We start from the raw sequence: 17,907 nt of genomic DNA, 5'->3' as shown, positions 1-17,907 counted from the left end.
AAAAAAAAAAAAAAAAAAGCTATTGTGACAAAGTTTAAAGCTTCCTTCAAAATTGATGCATGGTTCTCTGTTTCTAATTTAAGTTTGAGCAAGCCTTGCTGAAGATCTTGAAGAAATGATGTCATTTCTCCTTAGTGGTCTTTGTAGTCAGGACAAGTGAAACTCACACAGGAAATTCAACAGGGAGATGAACAGCATGATACCTGTTTCAAAATACAACTACCATGGGGTCAGAATTTCTCTGTCGTGTGCTGAGAGGAAGAAGCATTATTTGTAATCCTACAAAAGCCCATCACATAGAATGAGCATGATAGAGCGAAACTAACAAATAAGTAACTTCTGGTTGGGGGTAAGCTAACGCTGGAACAAATGGACCTAAAATGTATAGTAGCACAACACGAGAGGCTTAATTCAGGGTTGCATAACAGTTCTGGGTAGGGAAACAGAGTGGCAGAAGGCTCTTCCCATTCAGTCATCTGGGGCCCGGGCTTGTAGAGGCTCTACAGCCTTCAGTACATGATTTCCATGGAAAGCTGGGAATTGTCTCCAACTGCTCCAGCTTTCAGGAAAAAGAGCCTAGAGGAGTGGTTTATGGGCCAGGGCTGAAGTAACAGCATGACTTCAAACCCTAGCAAATAACGGTGAAAAAGTAATCCAATCTTCTGAGTCAAATGAGAGACTTGGGCTGTTTTTATAACATGGATAGAGAGTTTCTGAAAGTCTATTGAGTGAATATCTTAAGCTACACAGCAAGAATCCAGTATGGCTTCTCTGGCCCTTCCCCACCAAGAGAGATGCCAACACGGTTGCACGAGAGTGAGTCTCTGGTTGAGAATCACTGGATTTGGACTCCGGGCACTGATGGCAGTGTGTGACTTCTGAGGCTACTGAGAGCAGGTCCCTAGGGTTGTTTCAGCTCTTCCAACAATTAATATTCATGCATATAAAAACAATGTGACAGTTATGTTCACTAACAATATATTAGTTGTTAAGGAGGAGAGTAGAAACTATAGTCTATGCTTGCCCAGCCCATTCTTCTCTCTCTTATGTTCACAGAAAACAGATCTCTGAAAACAATACTGAACACAAACAGAACCCAGGTAAGGAGAAAGGGGATAGATGTCTGATGACATACTTGAAATCCTGGATTCATATATTCCTGAGAGCAACAAATATCCAGATTTCCCAGAATCATAAGCCATTAAGGTTGTTTTTTTTGTTTAACTTGCACTATCTAGAACTGGATTTCTGTCTTCAGCAACCAAGAGCACCAATGAGTACAAGTTCTTCAATTATAAATAAACTAGGCCTAACAAAAGCTTAGCTTGAACATAAAATAAAATTTTTTGGAAGGTTCTTAGGGTAAAACACAAAAGCAAAGGAAAAACAAAACAACTGGAAAAGCTTAAAGACAGCATTACCAAGTGCTTAACTCACCATCTCTCTGGGCTAGTGCCAAAATATGGTGGGTCCAGCTGCCCTCCATCTCTAAGTACTACCATTGAGTCTTCAAATGCCTCAGAGGGAAAAATCTCATTGGCCTCACTTGGGTAAGAAATACTCTTAGCAACCTCAGCAATACTAATATTTCGTCTGGATAATTCTTTGCTGCAGGGACCTGTCCTGTGCATTGTATAGCAGCATCTCGGTCTCTACCCATTAAATGCCAGTAGCTTCCCCAATGTTCCCTGTACACCAAAATCATCTCTGCCTGAGAATTACTGCCTTAGAATGATTAGCTAGGACCCTGAACAGGTAATCAACAGGGCCACTGGGAAATTTGAGGTGAAATCTACAGCCATCCTGATTTGTGTCTATTAACAAGACTTCTTCCTTGAACTTCAAATTCTTACTCTCAGGGGCACCTGGCTGGCTCAGTCCGTAGAGCATGTGACTCTTGATCTTGGGGTTATGAGTTCAAGTGCCATATCTGGCACAGAGCTTACTTAAAAATAAAAACAAAGTCTTACTCTCTGAGGCCCTCTGGACCTCCCCATCTAGATATCATAAAACCAAAACCAAATGCAGTGTTTCCCTTAGAGCCTGCTTCTTCTTTTGTTTTGGCTATCTGGATGAAGAGTAAAACCATCTCCCTACTCTCCCCAAGCCAGAGTGTGTGTCTCACCTCAGCTTCTTCATCTCCCCTATCTGACTTCCATACCAACAAATTCTGTCCAGTGTGTCTCAATGTTTTCTTCTGTTTGCATGCTAGTTTCCAGAGTCTTAGATCCGGCCCACATCATTGCTGGACTTTGATAATCACTTGCTCACTGGACTCTCTCCCATTGTTCCCCTTTGCTGCCTTCCAGCCAACAGAATGTTTTCCCAAAATTGGGTCTCATCCTGGCACTTCTCCACTCAAAACATTGTGTGCTTTTCTGTTTTTAAGTGGTCAGTCCAACTTTCTAGATTGGTATATAATCTGTCTCCCTTCAGATTCTTTTTCTCTATTTTATCTTCCTTCTTTTCTCTTCCCTATTCTTTGTGTTTCAACCATATAAAAAATGATATTTAAAAAGATATGCTATGTTTTCACTCTCTCTCTTAAAAAAAAGAAAGAAAAGAAAAGGAAGATATGCTATGCTCTTGCCATGCCTTTGTAACTACTATTTTTCTTCCTTGAAACATACTTCAATTCTCCTCCAAATAAATTTCTCTTCCTCCAATGTTTCTGGAACAGTCCCTGATACTCTCAGAAAGTTTCTCATTCCCTTCTCTGCATTCTTTTTTTTTGTACACATTTAGTTTTATTGTAACAAAGCAACTTGTACACTTTTAACGTTTAAAACTGAGCATCATCTTTCCTTTCCAGTGAAACAAAAAGAAAATTTAAAAATAAACAGGAACAAAATTACAATAGAGAATGTCAATTCCAAATAAGATCCTACAAGTTCTGCTGATTCTCCCATCGAGTGGCAGGGCTCAAGTCATCATTAGGAGAGAGTTTTATTTTAAAAGTGTCATCTTAAACTGCAAGGATGTCCGTTAAACATCACAATTAAACATGCCAAAGGAGAAGCCATGTTGTCAAAATGCCCACTTAACCCACCCAAACATCTCAAACCCACCCTTTGCTGACCTTCTATAACCCCATTTTTTAAAGTTTTTTTTTCTTTTTTTTGAAACAAGAGAAAGTAGACAGGTACATGTTGGTAAATGCTAACTGTCCATATTCACATAGAGACACAGTGTAATCTCTGAGCCCAATATACAGAGAAAGGAGGAAAAAAGCTAGAATTCTATGCACTACTACACAGGGGCCTAGCACCCTCCAGCTTCCAGCAGAGCTAAGGGAGCAGAAGGTTTTTCTTTTTTCCCACAGAGCACGGTGGTGTTGATTCCATAAAGTTTTTGTTTTTGTTGAGACAGGAAGGGACAAAAATGAATTTGGAACAAAAAGGGGTAGAGATTCTTTTCCCACTGTATTCTGCTCAAGGTATTTCCCCCCAAAATAAGCTGAGAACCATAGTATAAAGGGAGAGAAAAAGGAGACTTCAAAAAACAGGGCAAATGAGCACGAGAGGAGAAAAGAAAAAGAAAAAGGAAAAAAAAAAAAAAAAGACGGCAACTTGCTCCCAGGGACTGAAGAAAATTAAAAAAGGAAGGTTGGAATCCATCAGTGTTCCATTAGTCATCTTCTCCTTCATCCTCCTCTCCTTCCTCCCCCTCATCATCATCTTCATCTTCTTCACCTTCATCCTCATCTCCTTCTTCATCAATATCTTCCAATCCTTCTTCTTCTTCTTCATCATCATCATCCTCTTCTCCTTCCCCTTCTTCATCATCCATATCGGGAACCAAGTAGTACTGTAATGGATTTGGCCAAATATCATCTTTGATGACCTGTCCTAACTCATCTGCACCTGCATCAGAATGGTCAGTAAACCAGGTGAAGAAGCTCTCTGGTTCCTCATGCTGTCTCTCCCTGCTGGCTTTATTCTGTGTTTGACTTGAACGTTTCGTCAAATCCTTTCCAGATTTCCATTTGATTTCAGTGGACTTTGAAGATGGATCACCACTCTCATTCAGATGAAATTCTTTGGAGAGAACTTTATTTTCGAAGTAAGGGTTTTCATCAAAATAAAAATCTATTCTGTAACCTGATTTAATATCTTCAAATTCTGTCACTTCAACTCTTGTCAAATAATGCAGCACCTCTTCATCCTCCTCCCCAAGCAGTGCAGACACTTGTGGATGGTTGACAAATGTTGTTACCCAAAAATTGGGGATTTTGGCGATCAATTCCGACCTCTTCTGAAAAAATGGTTGGCGGAGTTTGTTATATTTCTGTTCTACTTTCAAAATCTCCTCACTGGCTTGTTCATTAAGTCTGTCTATTTCATTTTGTACTTCATCAATATGTTCAATTGCTTCTTGCTGTTCTTTTTCTCCCTTATGCAAGTGCTGAGATGTTGACGTCTGCCCTGGCTTGGGGGCAGGAGGCAGTCTCGGTTTCTTCGTTTGAGGCGGGAGCGAAGACTGGCGTTTGGGGGCCATGCTGCAAGGAAACTCCAGGAAACCGGGAGAGAGGCACGTCTGGAAGCTCTGATTGCTCCCTTCTCTGCATTCTTGCATGCTCTGTGATCCATCACTATAATGTCTCATTTGCTGAGTTGGATTGAACCTGGTTGTCCGTCTGTTTTCCCCACAGATTCATAGCTTCTCCAGGCAGGGGTGACATCTGCCCAACATCTAATAGAATACTGGGCACCTAGCACACACAGAAAAGTGAATGGGTTTGTGCTTTGAAAGTCTAGGCCATTATTGAAAGGGCAGCATATAATTTGGCAATCATACAGGGCTCTGGAATCAAAAAGAGCTGAGTTCTTTAGCCAAACTCTTCCACACACCTGCTGTGTGATGCTGGACAAGTCCCCTGTCTGTGTATGTCAGTTTCTTCATTTGTTACATGGGGTTAGACACACCAAGTTCTGCACTGTGCTGTTGTAAAGCTCATGAGATGAGGATTCAGTTGGTTCACCTCTGTTAAGCACTTACCCCAGTGCCTTTGCAAGCTCTGAATAAATATTAGGTGCTATTATTCTCACCATTGTCATCGTTATTATGCATTCATACTCTGCCAAAAGGCATTAAGGCCTTCTGTTGAAAAGCCATTACTAACTATAATTGGATGAGAGCCAGAAAAAAATGACACCAATTTGAAGGGATGTGGCCTGGTGACATTATCCAATATAAGCTGGGCAGGCAGGGGTTTAATGAGGCCGACAGGGGAATGTCAGGAGGCTCTGAGTCTCTGGATGATAGAACACCCAGCATACTGTAGGGGGGCAGCCCATGGGGACGGGAAATCTGGTTTTAATCCTCTACCCAGGGGCACCTGGGTGGCTCAGTGGGTTAAGCCTCTGCCTTCAGCTCGGGTCATGATCTCAGGGTCCTGGGATCGAGTCCCGCATCGGGCTCTCTGCTTGGCAGGGAGCCTGCTTCCCCCCACTCTCTGCCTGCCTCTCTGCCTACTTGTGATCTCTCTGTCAAATAAATAAATAAAATCTTTTAAAAAAAAATCCTCTATCCAGCCACTCTCAGAAGAACTGCCTCTAGGCCTCGGTTTCCTTGGGTATAATTTGGGCTCAAAATTATCATATACACCTCTCAAGGCCATGGGGAATTATAAATGAGACATTTTATTGTGGTATTACTTCGCAAATCTTTAAACTCAACCCAAAGGTGGGGACTGTTGTTTTTCAAAGTTCATTGTAATTGCTCCGCACTGCAACGGGTTTCTGCAGAACGGGCTGGCCTGAGGCAGTTAGTCACGTGAGGACCGAAGGCCTCCATGAGTTAGGCTAGATACTTAGACTACCATGCAAGTGATTGAGCCCACACAAGGCCACAAGTCCGAGGGGATCTCAATTAGTGCACACACTAAAAAGGCACACTTGGCTTCCTCAAAGAGTGGCATTTCAGAGCCCAAGGAGGGGACACTGCGGACCCAAGGTCACAAGGTAGATATTGGAAGAAACCTAATAGAACCCAATCATGGACTGTCTCTATGTGCAAACAGGCACTGGGGTTTTCACAGAAAGCAAATACCCCATAATTGAAATTTTAAGTAAAAATACAAAGCCCTACTAGGTGTCAGTTGCCTTATTAGGCATCACATACATGTTATTCTTAATCTTTTCCTAAACTCTAAAATGGCAGACATTATAAATCCTATTCTGTGGGGGACATTAAAGCCCAGAGAGGTTCCATGATTTAGCGTGAGTCCCGTAGCTCATACGCAGTAGAATAAAATCTGAACCAATGCCTTCCTCCAAAGCTTGAATCCTTTCCACTCCATGACATCCTGCCTCATGTTCAATATATACTACCTCCTTGAAACATTAATTGCCTTAGTCACTTTCTCCTGGGCTTGGCTAATTTAAATTTTGCAGCCGACACAACAGCTGCTGGAATGTGATTCAAAGAGCTTCAGGGCTTCTCTCAAGTTGAAGACCTCAGAAGGATTATGGAAGGGGAACAAATGCAGCTTGTCTCCCAAGAAAGAGGTAATTCAGACTAACGGAGGAACCAGGCTAGTCTGCAGGCTATTCCCCCAGCCAGAGCCACGGGAGGTCAAGGTTGACAGGAAATCCCCAAAGAGAAACTGAGGTGTTCAGCTGTACACTAGGAGGATTGCCAGGAAATTAATTTTTTAAGGAACAGGCTTCAGTGCCATGAGAAGCACAGGGCTCTTGATAAGGGCAGAAAGGCAAGCCCACTGCCCAAAGTCTGGCATCCTCCTTCCAGAAAGGAAGTAGCACCTTCCATTTCACAACCTTGGTAGTATCCAGCTGGGGGCTCCCTTTCATAACCAGCATTCTCCAGTCAAGATCCTTTCCATGGTAACAACGGCCATTTACTCAGCATCAGAAATGAGTAGGCTTTGCATGTTCACACACACGTGCATATGCATGCATGTGCGTACACACATGCCCCCATGTGGACTCAGGAGCTGAGATGGAATCAAGAAAAATCCAGAGAAATGGGCAAAGGCCAAATGAAAATGTCCAATGCTAAAATACAGAAATATCAAGTCTTCAAAAAATAAAATTTGAAGTTATTTTAAGGTACAGAAAAGTCCAGAAGGGAAAACAAATGCCTTCTTTTTTTTTTTTTTTTAAAGCTCAATTGCTTTTGTGAAAACAAAGGACACCATTTTATGTTCATAAAAAAGAGCCTGGAATTCATGCTGTCCTTAAGTTAGGATAATCATTTCAAGTCTTCCTCTGTTATTGCCAAGTTGGTGTCAAAGGAGACTGGTAATTTTGTCTGGGAGGGAAAAGCTATGGAGCGTTGGAGGTTAAGCAAGCAATTAATCCAATATTGACAATGGGGTTTGCTGATAGACTGACAGGCCATGTGTGATCTGCCTCCTAACTACCTCGCACTTCTACCTAACTTGTATTAGCCATTTTCACATTAGAAAGCAAAGTCGGAAAGATACAAGAAATAAGCATTTGTCAAGGGGTCAGAGGATCTGGGTTTTAATGGCTCTAGAATTTCTATATATGAGGGGATTACAATAAAGCATGGAGAGAGTGTGGAAATTGGAAGGGGAAAGACGAGAAAATTGTCTTAAAGCATAAAAAGCACGAAGCTGTCCTTGGATTGTATGCGTCTGTGCTGTGGCTTTAAGGGGCTGATAGGCCGATGGGCACACTTGCTCCTTACTCGCCGCGTGTGACATTGGACAAGTTAGCTAACCTCTCTGAACCTCAGAGATCTATCAACATTTATCAAAGACCTACTCTGCGTTGGGCGTTGTCTTAGACAATGAAGAACCAACCAGTGGTGAACAAGGAAAAGCTCCCACCCTCAGAGACCTTACATACAGGTGGGGATGAAGACAAAAACATAAATACATACTCTAATTCCACATAGTGTTAAGCTGGATAAGGAGTGGCGGGGGGAGAAGGAAAAGGGTATGTTGGAAAGTGTACATCAAAAAGGTTTTCTCTGGGTGCCTAGGTGGCTCAGTGGGTTAAAGCCTCTGCCTTTGGCTCCAGTCACCATCCCAGGGTCCTGCTCAGCGGGGAGCCTGCTTCCTCCTCTCTCTCTGCCTGCTTCTCTGCCTACTTGTGATCTCTGTCTGTCAAATAAATAAATAAAATCTTAAAAAAAAAAAAAAAAGGTTTTCTCTGGGAATGCCTGGGTGGCTCATTTGGTTAAGCGGCTGACTCTTGATTTCAGCTCAGGTCATGATCTCAAGGTTGTGGGATTGAGCCCTGAGTCAGACACTGCACTGAGGTTGGCACCTGCTTACTATTCTCTCCCTCCCTCTCTCTCTTCCCCTCCACCCCCTCACATTTGCTCTCTCTCTCTCTCCCTAAAAAAAGAAAAAAATAGTTTTCACTAAGGAGGAAACAATTGAGCAAAGAATTGAGTGAGGCAGGGGTTCTCATCTTTCGTACCGCTGACGCTGGGGGCCAGGTAACCACATGTCCTAGGGCTGTCCTGTGTATGTAGGATGTTTAGCAGCACACATGGCTTCTACCCACTGGATGCCAGTAGCAACCTCCTCCATTGCGACGATCAGATATGGCTCTGGACATCTGCCAAATGTCCCTGTGAGGCAAAACTGCCCCCATGTGAGAACTACCAGAGCAGAGTAAGGGAGAGAGCAATGGGGTTGTTTGTGGGCAGAGTCCTCCAGGCCAAAGGAAGAGCAAGTGCAAAGGCACTGAGGAGGTAGGATAAGCCGGTGGTGTGGAAGAACAGGAAGAAGTCCAGATGGCTAGATGGCTGAGGGTTGAAGGTAGAGTCAGAGAAATGATAAGGGACTCCATCATGCAGGTTCTTAGAGATAGCACTGAAAGGTTTGGAATTTGAGGAGCAAGAGAAGCCATTCGTTTGAGCAGGGAAAGGATCTGACCTGACTGAAATCTTGAAAAGATCACTCTGGCCGTTGTGAGGAAGACGGATCCTAGAGGGTAGAATGGAAGCAATGGAACCACTCATAGATGCTCAGGCAACTAGGGGAGATGCCGGGGCCAGAGACTGTGGTGATGGTGATGGCAACAGGGATGCGCAGAGCTCGCCAGATACAGGTTAGAGTTCAATGGAAGAATGCCATAATTCCAGGATGTATTGGATGGGAGAAATAAGGGGAACAGAAACCAAAGTATGTAGTGAGGGGCAGACTTAGTGGGGATGCTGCCATTATACTGCACTGGGGAGGACTGGGCAGAACAGGTTTGGGTAGAGAAATCAATAGTGTCTACTTGGATATGTTGACCTTGACACACTTCTTCAGGATTCAAGTCAGGGGGTGGGCGTTGCACAATGCTTGACACATAGCAGGAGTTGAACACATGGGGTGAGAAGAAGGTGGGAGAGGGGAAGCAGACACACCTAGGTAATCACAGTATAGAATTATTTACCTTACAAAGTCTTATAAAGGTGTTCCTTTAGATTATGCCCTTCCCTTATACATTTCAATGAAGACAAATTTGGAAAGAAAACTTTGTCCATGTCATTCACCCACACGTTTTTGTTCCCAGCATTTTCGTGATAAAATGGATCATTGAGAGAAGGAATTACTTGTGTATCTGGGATCCATCACCTGTAAGAAGCTGGCTTAATCTTCATAATTGTCCCTGTATTTATCTGTTAGACAGTAAATCAGTAGCTGAGTTAATTGGAATCAATCTCTTGACAATATTTTTCTCTATCGTTTCTTATATTCCAAAAAAAGTTGCACCCCAGAGAGAAGGATCACAGACTCTGAGATGTTGAGTACAGAGAAGAGTGGTTTTTCAAGGAGTTTAAGGATGATGCTTATATTTAGAACAAGCTGGGCTCCCTGTTGTTGAGAAGAGAAATTGCTATTGGTCATTAATTAAATACACCCCTGCTGCTTCCCTCCATGGTGCAGGCTGCGTGCAAGGGTCCGTGTGCAAAACACCTCCACTCAAGGGGGTGGCTGCTATTTGGGGCACATACCTCTGCAACTTCAGGGTTTGCCTCTTATTTGCAATTTTTTTTTCTCTGCCCTTGTCCATACAGCACCTCTTTCCCATTATTAGCACATGGAACCTTAGTTTTAGATTCTATGGACCTGGGGTTGGCAAACTTTCTATGAAGGGTCACGTGGCATATATTTTATACTATATATATATTACCATATGCCTTATGAACCTATGGAGGACTATGCTTTGTTTTTACTTTTGACCCACTGGGGAGTCATCAGTTTGGGGATCCCACTTTCTTCGTGTTCATGTCATGGTTTGCCACTGTCCTCAGGAATGGACTCTATGAAGTAAATGACCGTGGTTTTGGGTGCCTAACATGTGTGGAGACTTGTGGCCCTGCGGCTGGCCTGTGGGCAGACCAGCCCTTCCTCTGAGGAAAGCAGCGGGGACTGGCTCATGGTGAGGTGCACAGTGGGCCTCCTAGCATAGGGTCTGATTGCTCAAGTCAGCACACCGCTCATTTTCTTTTCTAAATGTCACAAGCTAAGTAGTGCTGGGGTCCGCCCACTGTCTTGGTCTGACTCTGGCCCAGGACAGAAGATCTGACCTCTCTGAGCCAAATCCGTAGATGCCTATGAAAGACTTATTTTTCCTGATGGATTTACACATGCCTGTGCTCTGTCTTGCCTAATAAAGAGAAGAAACAGGGGAAAAAAATGTAATATATATATATATATATATATATATATATATATATATATATACACCGTAGAGACTTTTCAGGCTCTACAGTCTCTGTTGAAATGATACAACCCTACAACTGTGGCACAAAAGCAACCATAGATAACGTGCAAACAAATGAGTGGGATACGTCCCCCCCAGCATTTTACATACAAAAACTGAACTGGCCATGGGTGGGATTTGGACCCATAGGCTGCAGTCGGTCAAGCTCAGCTCTGGAGAATTAATCTTTTTCAGGTGACACTGAGTCATCTGAAGAGTGACTTTCATGTATACATGACAGCTCATATTAAGGCATTCATTAGAATATAGCCTCCAGATCTGTTGAAAATTTATAGTAACATGTAGTTTGAACTACAGCATCTTTTCCTTTTGAGTTTTATGTTAGAGACTTAAGCATTTGTAATTCCAGTAGCACTCTGGAAATACACCAGCTCTATCTATTACTACAATGAGACTATATAACAAATCTCCCCCCAAACTTAGTAGCTTCAAACAACAACAACAGTGTATCAGCTCTCCAAAATCTATGGATCACCTGGATGGTTCTGCTAAGTGGGCCTGGTTTGCTGATCTTGCCAGGGATGCCACCTGTCTGCAGTCAGCTAGTAGGTTGTCTGGGGCTGGCTGGTCTCCCCTAGCCTCCATGAGAATGACTTGGTTCTTCTCCATGTCGATTCTCATTCTTCAGAACACGAGCTGGAGCTGGTTCTCTTGGCATGGCTGAAGTCTGAACGTAAGCAAGACCAGTTATTCCAGAAAACAAGTGATGAATGCAAAACCTCTTAAAACTGAGACTTGAAACTCTTGGGCCATCTTGTCCACTATATTCTTTTGACTGAGGCAAACCACAGGTCCAGAATCATATTGAAATGGGACTACAGGGTTTCAGAGCAAAAGGGATGAATATAGAGAGACTGGGGCAGCCTGTCTACCATGATGGCCACTCCAATACCATGTTACTAGTGGCATACCTTCTCAGGACTGGAGCCTTTCATGGTATCATGCAAACAGGGGAAGAGTAGGAAAAATCAATTGATTGACTCAGATTCTTTGAAAACTGGTATTCAGGGTGCCTGGGTGGCTCAGTGGGTTGGGCCGCTGCCTTCGGCTCAGGTCATGATCCCAGGTCCTGGGTTCAAGCCCCGCATCGGGCTTTCTGCTCAGCGGGGAGCCTGCTTCCTCCTCTCTCTCTGCCTGCCTCTCTGCCTACTTGTGATTTCTCTCTGTCAAATAAATAAATAAAATCTTTAAAAAAAAAAAAAAAGAAAACTGGTATTCTGATATATCAATTTTTCATTTTTTTTAAAGATTTAAAAATTTTTTAAAGTAATCTCACCACCCCACATGGAGCTCAAACTCACAACCCCAAAATCAAAAGTCACAGTCTCCACCAACTGAGCCATCCAAGCATTCCCCAATGTTTCAAGTATTTGGAACAGCTGAAAGATGACATTGCTTCTGTCCTCTCTTTAACCATGCATGGGAAAAGTAATTTCTAATTACAAGGGTAATCACCACAGGATACACTTTTTTCCCCAAATCTAGGACTTACGAGACAGGATGCCTTAAGAAATAAAATGCCATCAAAATACTCTATTTGGGTAGGCAAATAAAGGAGAAAAATTTCAAAAAACAAAAAGGTTATCATCAGGAAACAAAAACACAAAGCACTGTGTTCCTTGCTGTCATCTAGAAAGTCCTCCTGTGGGCATAGAGGGCTTTGTCTTTGGCCACCTGGGTGATCTGGACAAAAAAAATCTTCCACCTGGAAAGTAAATCAAAGACGTTTAACTTCTTTTGTAGCAAGCTCCATGGAAACTGTTTTCATTCTAACCCTTTGGTTGCAAATACCAGACACCACCATGAGCTGTGTAAGGCATTAAAAACAACACGGCATTATAAGGATCCAGGGTGCATCTTAGAACCCTGGGGCAGAGATGCAGTCAGGCTTCTGGAGGAGGCTGGAGAAGAACCAGGAAGCAAGATCGTCTTCTTTCTCTTTCATCTCTGCCTACTTGTGAGTCTCTCTCCTCAGACGAGGGATTTCTGTTACCTACCTCACGTGGTTAGGAAAGACGAGGTGGAAAATGGCTGTCCCATTACAGCAATGTTTTGTTTTTCTTAATTCAGACTGAACTAGAATGTCTAAGTCCTAAGTCCACATTCCTGACAGAGTGGATTTTATTGGTCCAGCTTGAGTCAGAGGCCCCCCTGGTCCAATAATCTGTGACCAGGGTTAAAAACAATAAACATGGAGCCCTAAGGCACTAATTCTGTGACTAAAAGGGGACTTAAGAGGTTGCAGAGAGTTACACAGGCAGGGAGTTAGCCCCAATATGCTTAGAATAGAAATTCTTCCCAGCAGTGCCCAGCCGGCTTAGTCAGTGGAACATGTAACCCTTGATCTCAGGATGGTGAGTTCAAACCCCACACTGGACATAGAGATTACTTTAAAAAAAATAAAAAAGAAAAAGAAAAAAGGAGTTCTCCCCAGGTTTCAATGAGTTTCAGTGAGAACAAGGAAATAGGTTGATCTGGAGGTATCATAAAAAGGCATTCTGAAAAACCCTCTTGATTCTGCATAGTCCCTTGATTTTTATGTTCTCTTACTCATCATGCACTAACGGCTGTTAATGACCTAACACACTGAAAAAAGATTACTAAGAGTTCACTGCTCTCTTTGGCAATCCCCAGCAGCAGACCCTGAGTCAAGGATTCCAAGGCAAATAGTTCATTTGGGAGGTGATCCCAAGGCAGAGCCAATGCATGAGTAGGAAAATGAGACAGACACCAGAAAGAACCAAAGAATGGTGGCTTAAGCAAATGACCGGTATAATCCACTGATGCTTAATCCTGCTGGGAACACTAAGAAACAGTGTTGGTCATATACCAAAAGCCTGAGAAGTATTGGTTGAAGATCACTAGGTTTGGGACCTTTAATTCCCTGGCACTGCCAGCCTGTTGCTCACCATAAGAACCGGCTTCACTGGCCAAAGAAAGTTCACAAGCACCGAAGGTCAGGCTCTGGCCATGGGAAGTCCAGCTACTGTGCACGGCCATAAGCAGCGAGGGGACTGGGTGTGATGAAGTAGGGAGGGACCATCAGGTAGATGAGGCATAAGATCTGACCTACTTCTAATAAAGGCCCACACAAGAAGCGAAGCAAGTGTAGAAAGAGTGAGGCTAATCGGAAATCTATTACATTAGTCCGGGCTCAAGATGCTGGTATGTGGAAAGAGCATTAGTGGTGAGGAAGAAGAGAAGAGGTTGACAGGTGGTGAGGGTTATAAGAAAGCCTATAGGAATTACTAATGGGTTAGAAAGTGACAAGAATGGCTCTGCTTGTTTTTGTTGTTAGGAAGGGGAGGATATTGTAGGTCAAGCAGCAGCCAAGGCGTCGGCAAGTGGCAGGACATGATGTCCTTTGGTCTGGGTGCATGGGAGCTCTGGGGGGTCGGGGGGCAGCTGCTGGAAAGTGAGGTGGGGGTCTGGCTTTGAGAGGTGCACCCCACCCTGCCTTTGGCCGTGAGTGGCCACTGGATGCTTGCACAGGGCAGAGTGACAAGAGCAGATCTGTGTTTGACAAGGTCATTTTGGACATTATGGAAAGGAGATGATCAGAGGAAAGAGTAAAGGGGCCAGGTTACAAAGAGAACATGATCTCAAAGGCAAGAGAGGATGAGGGCAGAAGCATGGACAGAGAAGTGACAAGGAAAGATCCGAGAAGCATTTCAGGACAGCAGCGCAAGAGTGAAAAGAGCCACGACGTGGGGCGGGGCGGAAAGAGAAAAAACTGGTCAAAGAAGGCTCTGGGGCCACAGCCGGAGAGGCAATTCAAAGACAGGTCATTTGCTCTTCCATAGAGTTGCCAGATAAAATGCAGGAGATCCAGTTATGTTGGCATTTCAGATAAACAACAAATGATTTAGGGGCATGAGTGTGTCCCATGCAATGCTTAGAACCTGTTTCTGCTAGAAAGTTATCCATTGTTTATCTGAAATACAAATGTAATGCAGCCTCCTGTATTTTTACTTGCTACATTTGACGACTGTCCTCTATTGGACGTCCTGAGATGGAGGTGTCCATGGGACAGAGGGCCCAGGTGGACACAGACATCTCATCTTAAGGGGAGAGGTGGTGGCTAGAAGTGCATGCCTGAGAATCACATCAAGAGGATGGTTCATACCTTTGGTTCTCACACATGGCTGCATTTTGAAATCACCTAGGGAGCTTTAAAAAACAAAACAAAACAAACAAAACAAAACCCCAAACACTGATGATCAGAGTTTCCTATCTAATCAGTCTATGGTACAATCTGGGCACTAGGAGGTTTTAAAGCCACCCCCCCCCCCCAGGTGATTCTGATACGCAGCAAAGTTTAGGAACCATTGATCTAAGCCATGAAAATGAATGAAATCACCAAAGTGGAAAAGAATGTGCAAGACGGTCCCCCGGGGAGCCCTCCGTGTCTGAAAGGCACATCGGGACAAGGAGACAACAAGGGCAGATGAGGCACAGGTCAGAGGGGAGGCAGCAAACACCAAAGGGAAAGGTGGAGAACAAAGAGGGAGTGGTCAGCTGTGCTCAGGGCCCCAGAAAGGGAGGAGGCGGACAGCAGTATATCGGCACTTGACTCATCTATTAGGACAGATGGCTTTGTGGGCTCAGGGTCACAGGGGGTCCATGGGAAAGCCAAATTGTGGGGGCTGAGGAGGCAGTGTGTGAGAGATCAGCAAGGTGAATTCACCCACGGATTTGTTGGTATGCCGAGGCAAATCCATTACCTCTTATCGCTTTATCTGAAGAACGAATGATGGCGTCTTTCCTGCTAGACTCCGAGGAGGACAAAAGCCAATAAAAAGAGAGTGCGGGGAAATTTCTTTAAGCTTGAAGTTCTAGAAAGAATACAACAATGACTTTGAAGCAATCAGTCCTGGCATCATTGCTTCCCAGCTCTGGGTCCATGGTGGAGTGGGCAGCCTGTGTGAACCTCAGTTACTGCATCTGTAAATTGGGGCTAATCATACCTACCTCAAGGGCTGTTGTGAGGTATCCATGGATCATGAAGCCCCTAGGGGAGTGCCTGGCCTGTTTTGGCTTCAACTTTTTCCAAAGGACAAAGGTGATGCAAATACAGGAGGAAGGTGACAATGACAGTTGTTACAAGGGAAGAAGGAAGCCAACTCCAAAGGGGTTAAAAGACAGAGTCTACGTCTACGCAGAACACAAAGATTTCCTAACACAGGTTGTGGTTTACTTGGGAGATTTGTAGCAGAGTCTGGCAAGCATGCTTTTCTCCTGGGATGGGGGGTGGGGGGGTTGGGGTGGGGGAAGGAGAGAGGTGCGGGTGGCTTAGAAAGGAACGCACAGAATGGACGAATATAAATGAGGAAACACAGCATCTCCCTAATTTACTTATTGGTGTTTCAGAGGTAATACCTTCAAGTCTTCCATCACTCCTAAAGGAATTTTAATTACCCTTGGGGATGTTTTTCTCCTCCTCTTACCACTGAAAGAGAATCTGAAAATAGCCATCACAAATGAGCTTTGCATCTTTCCACCGTGGACCACCAGTGCTTGTTCCAATTTTCTTCCTTCCAGTGAACTAACTGCTTGGGCAAGTGAGAAGGCGGGCAGGATCAAAGCCACCAGTAATGGCTAAAAAGTGCCTAATTTGCCTACTTGTAGTAGTTAGCACTCCAAGTAGGTTTTTTGTTTTTTTTTTTAAAGAATTTATTTATTTATTTGACAGAGAGAAATCACAAGTAGGCAGAGAGGCAGGCAGAGAGAGGAGGGAAGCAGGCTCCCTGCTGAGCAGAGAGCCCGATGTGGGGCTCGATCCCAGGACCCTGAGATCATGACCTGAGCCGAAGGCAGAGGCTTTTTAACCCACTGAGCCACCCAGGCGCCCCCCAAGTAGGTTTTTTTTAATCTCTAAAGCACCTTACAAAAATTAACTTATAACGCCTTTCGAAGCACATATTACTATTTAACTCAAGGTGAGGCTTCAGTGTCGTCGGACAGGGTGGGGGACTGAAATTTAAATCAAGGCCACCTGATAATGAGAAGTAATCCAGCTGAATATGTAACAAACTCAGGTTGGCTATAGGAGTCATGAACCATTCTCCAAGAATCCTGGGTGTTACGCCTCTGAAATTGAGCAAACTGCTTTGGTAGTCATCTGAAAACAATAAAACGAAATTGTTTACTAATATACCCACCATTTCAAAGAAACGTTCAAATCGGCAATTTGGGAGACATGCAGGCTTACCCATGAATTATATCTTAGGCAAAACGAAGATGGCAATATTCTTTGAAATTATTTTCGCAGTGGCAAGACCCCAGCAAATTTTATCATTTGGCTTAGAGCAGCTTTTCTCAAGGTTGGCACTACTGATGCTTTGGGCCGAATTTTTTTTTTTTAATTTAATTAGTTAATTTCTTTAAAAGGTAAACTGTTGGGGCGCCTGGGTGTCTCAGTCAGTTGAGCGGCTGCCTTGGGCTCTGGTCATGATCCAAGGGTCTCTGGGATGGAGCCCCGCCTCAGGCTCCCTGCTCAGCAGAGAGCCTGCTTCTCCCTCTCCCTCTGCCTGTAGTTCTGCCTACCTGTGGTCTCTCTCCATCTCTCTAATAAATAAATAAAATCTTTAAAAAAAAAAATGTAAACTGTCTACCCCACACAAGGCTTAAACTCCCAACCCCAAGATCAAGAGTCAAATGCTCTACCAGATGAGCTAGCCAAGAGGCCCTGGGCTAGATACTTCTTTGTTGTAGGCTCTGTTTTGTGCCAGGTAAAATGTTTAGTGGCATCCCTGGCCTCCACTCACCAGGTGCAGGTAGCACTCTACCTCTTCCGCCTCCCCTAGTTGTGACCATCAGAATGTCTCCAGACCTTGCCAGCTGTGCCCTGGGGGGCAGAACACCTGCTGGGTGAGAACCAATGGCTTAGAAAAGAGGTTGAAGTATATCTTTCCAGTACAGCACACATCCAGAGGGCCCTTGTAGATTTAACAGGAAAAATAAATTGCCCTCAATGAACAAAGAACTCCAGATTTTCCCATAACGTAAGGGGCCTCGGGTCTACCTGCACCCTCAGGGTTCCTAAATGGTGTGCAAATGGTGAATGTTGCATTTTGACAACTGGAGGCAACAACCCCCAACATCACTCCGTCCCCGCCTGAGAGCTCTGTTTGGTAGTGGCTGGAACCTGCGCTGGGGGTGTCTGCCTGTGGCCTGGAGCATTTTTAGT

At 44.0% G+C, this 17,907-nt stretch overlaps 1 protein-coding gene across 1 annotated transcript; it reads right to left on the bottom strand.

Moving 5' to 3' along the window:
* Window positions 1–3,122: 3,122 nt before the first annotated feature.
* On the bottom strand, window positions 3,123–4,521 carry LOC125110245 (protein SET-like). Its single transcript, XM_047747316.1, has one exon. The coding sequence runs from the start codon at window positions 4,495–4,497 to the stop codon at window positions 3,628–3,630; it is 870 nt and encodes a 289-aa protein (XP_047603272.1). The 5' UTR covers window positions 4,498–4,521; the 3' UTR covers window positions 3,123–3,627.
* Window positions 4,522–17,907: the final 13,386 nt, after the last annotated feature.

Source organism: Lutra lutra, chromosome 1, assembly GCF_902655055.1.
Source record: "Lutra lutra chromosome 1, mLutLut1.2, whole genome shotgun sequence".
In the NCBI taxonomy this organism is placed as follows: domain Eukaryota; kingdom Metazoa; phylum Chordata; class Mammalia; order Carnivora; family Mustelidae; genus Lutra; species Lutra lutra.
This window is presented reverse-complemented; position numbering and strand designations above follow the sequence as displayed.

What these genes read in the sequence shown, in the direction of transcription:
- LOC125110245 (XM_047747316.1), bottom strand. Translation starts at nt 4,497, where the DNA reads ATGGCCCCCAAACGCCAGTCTTCGCTCCCGCCTCAAACGAAGAAACCG.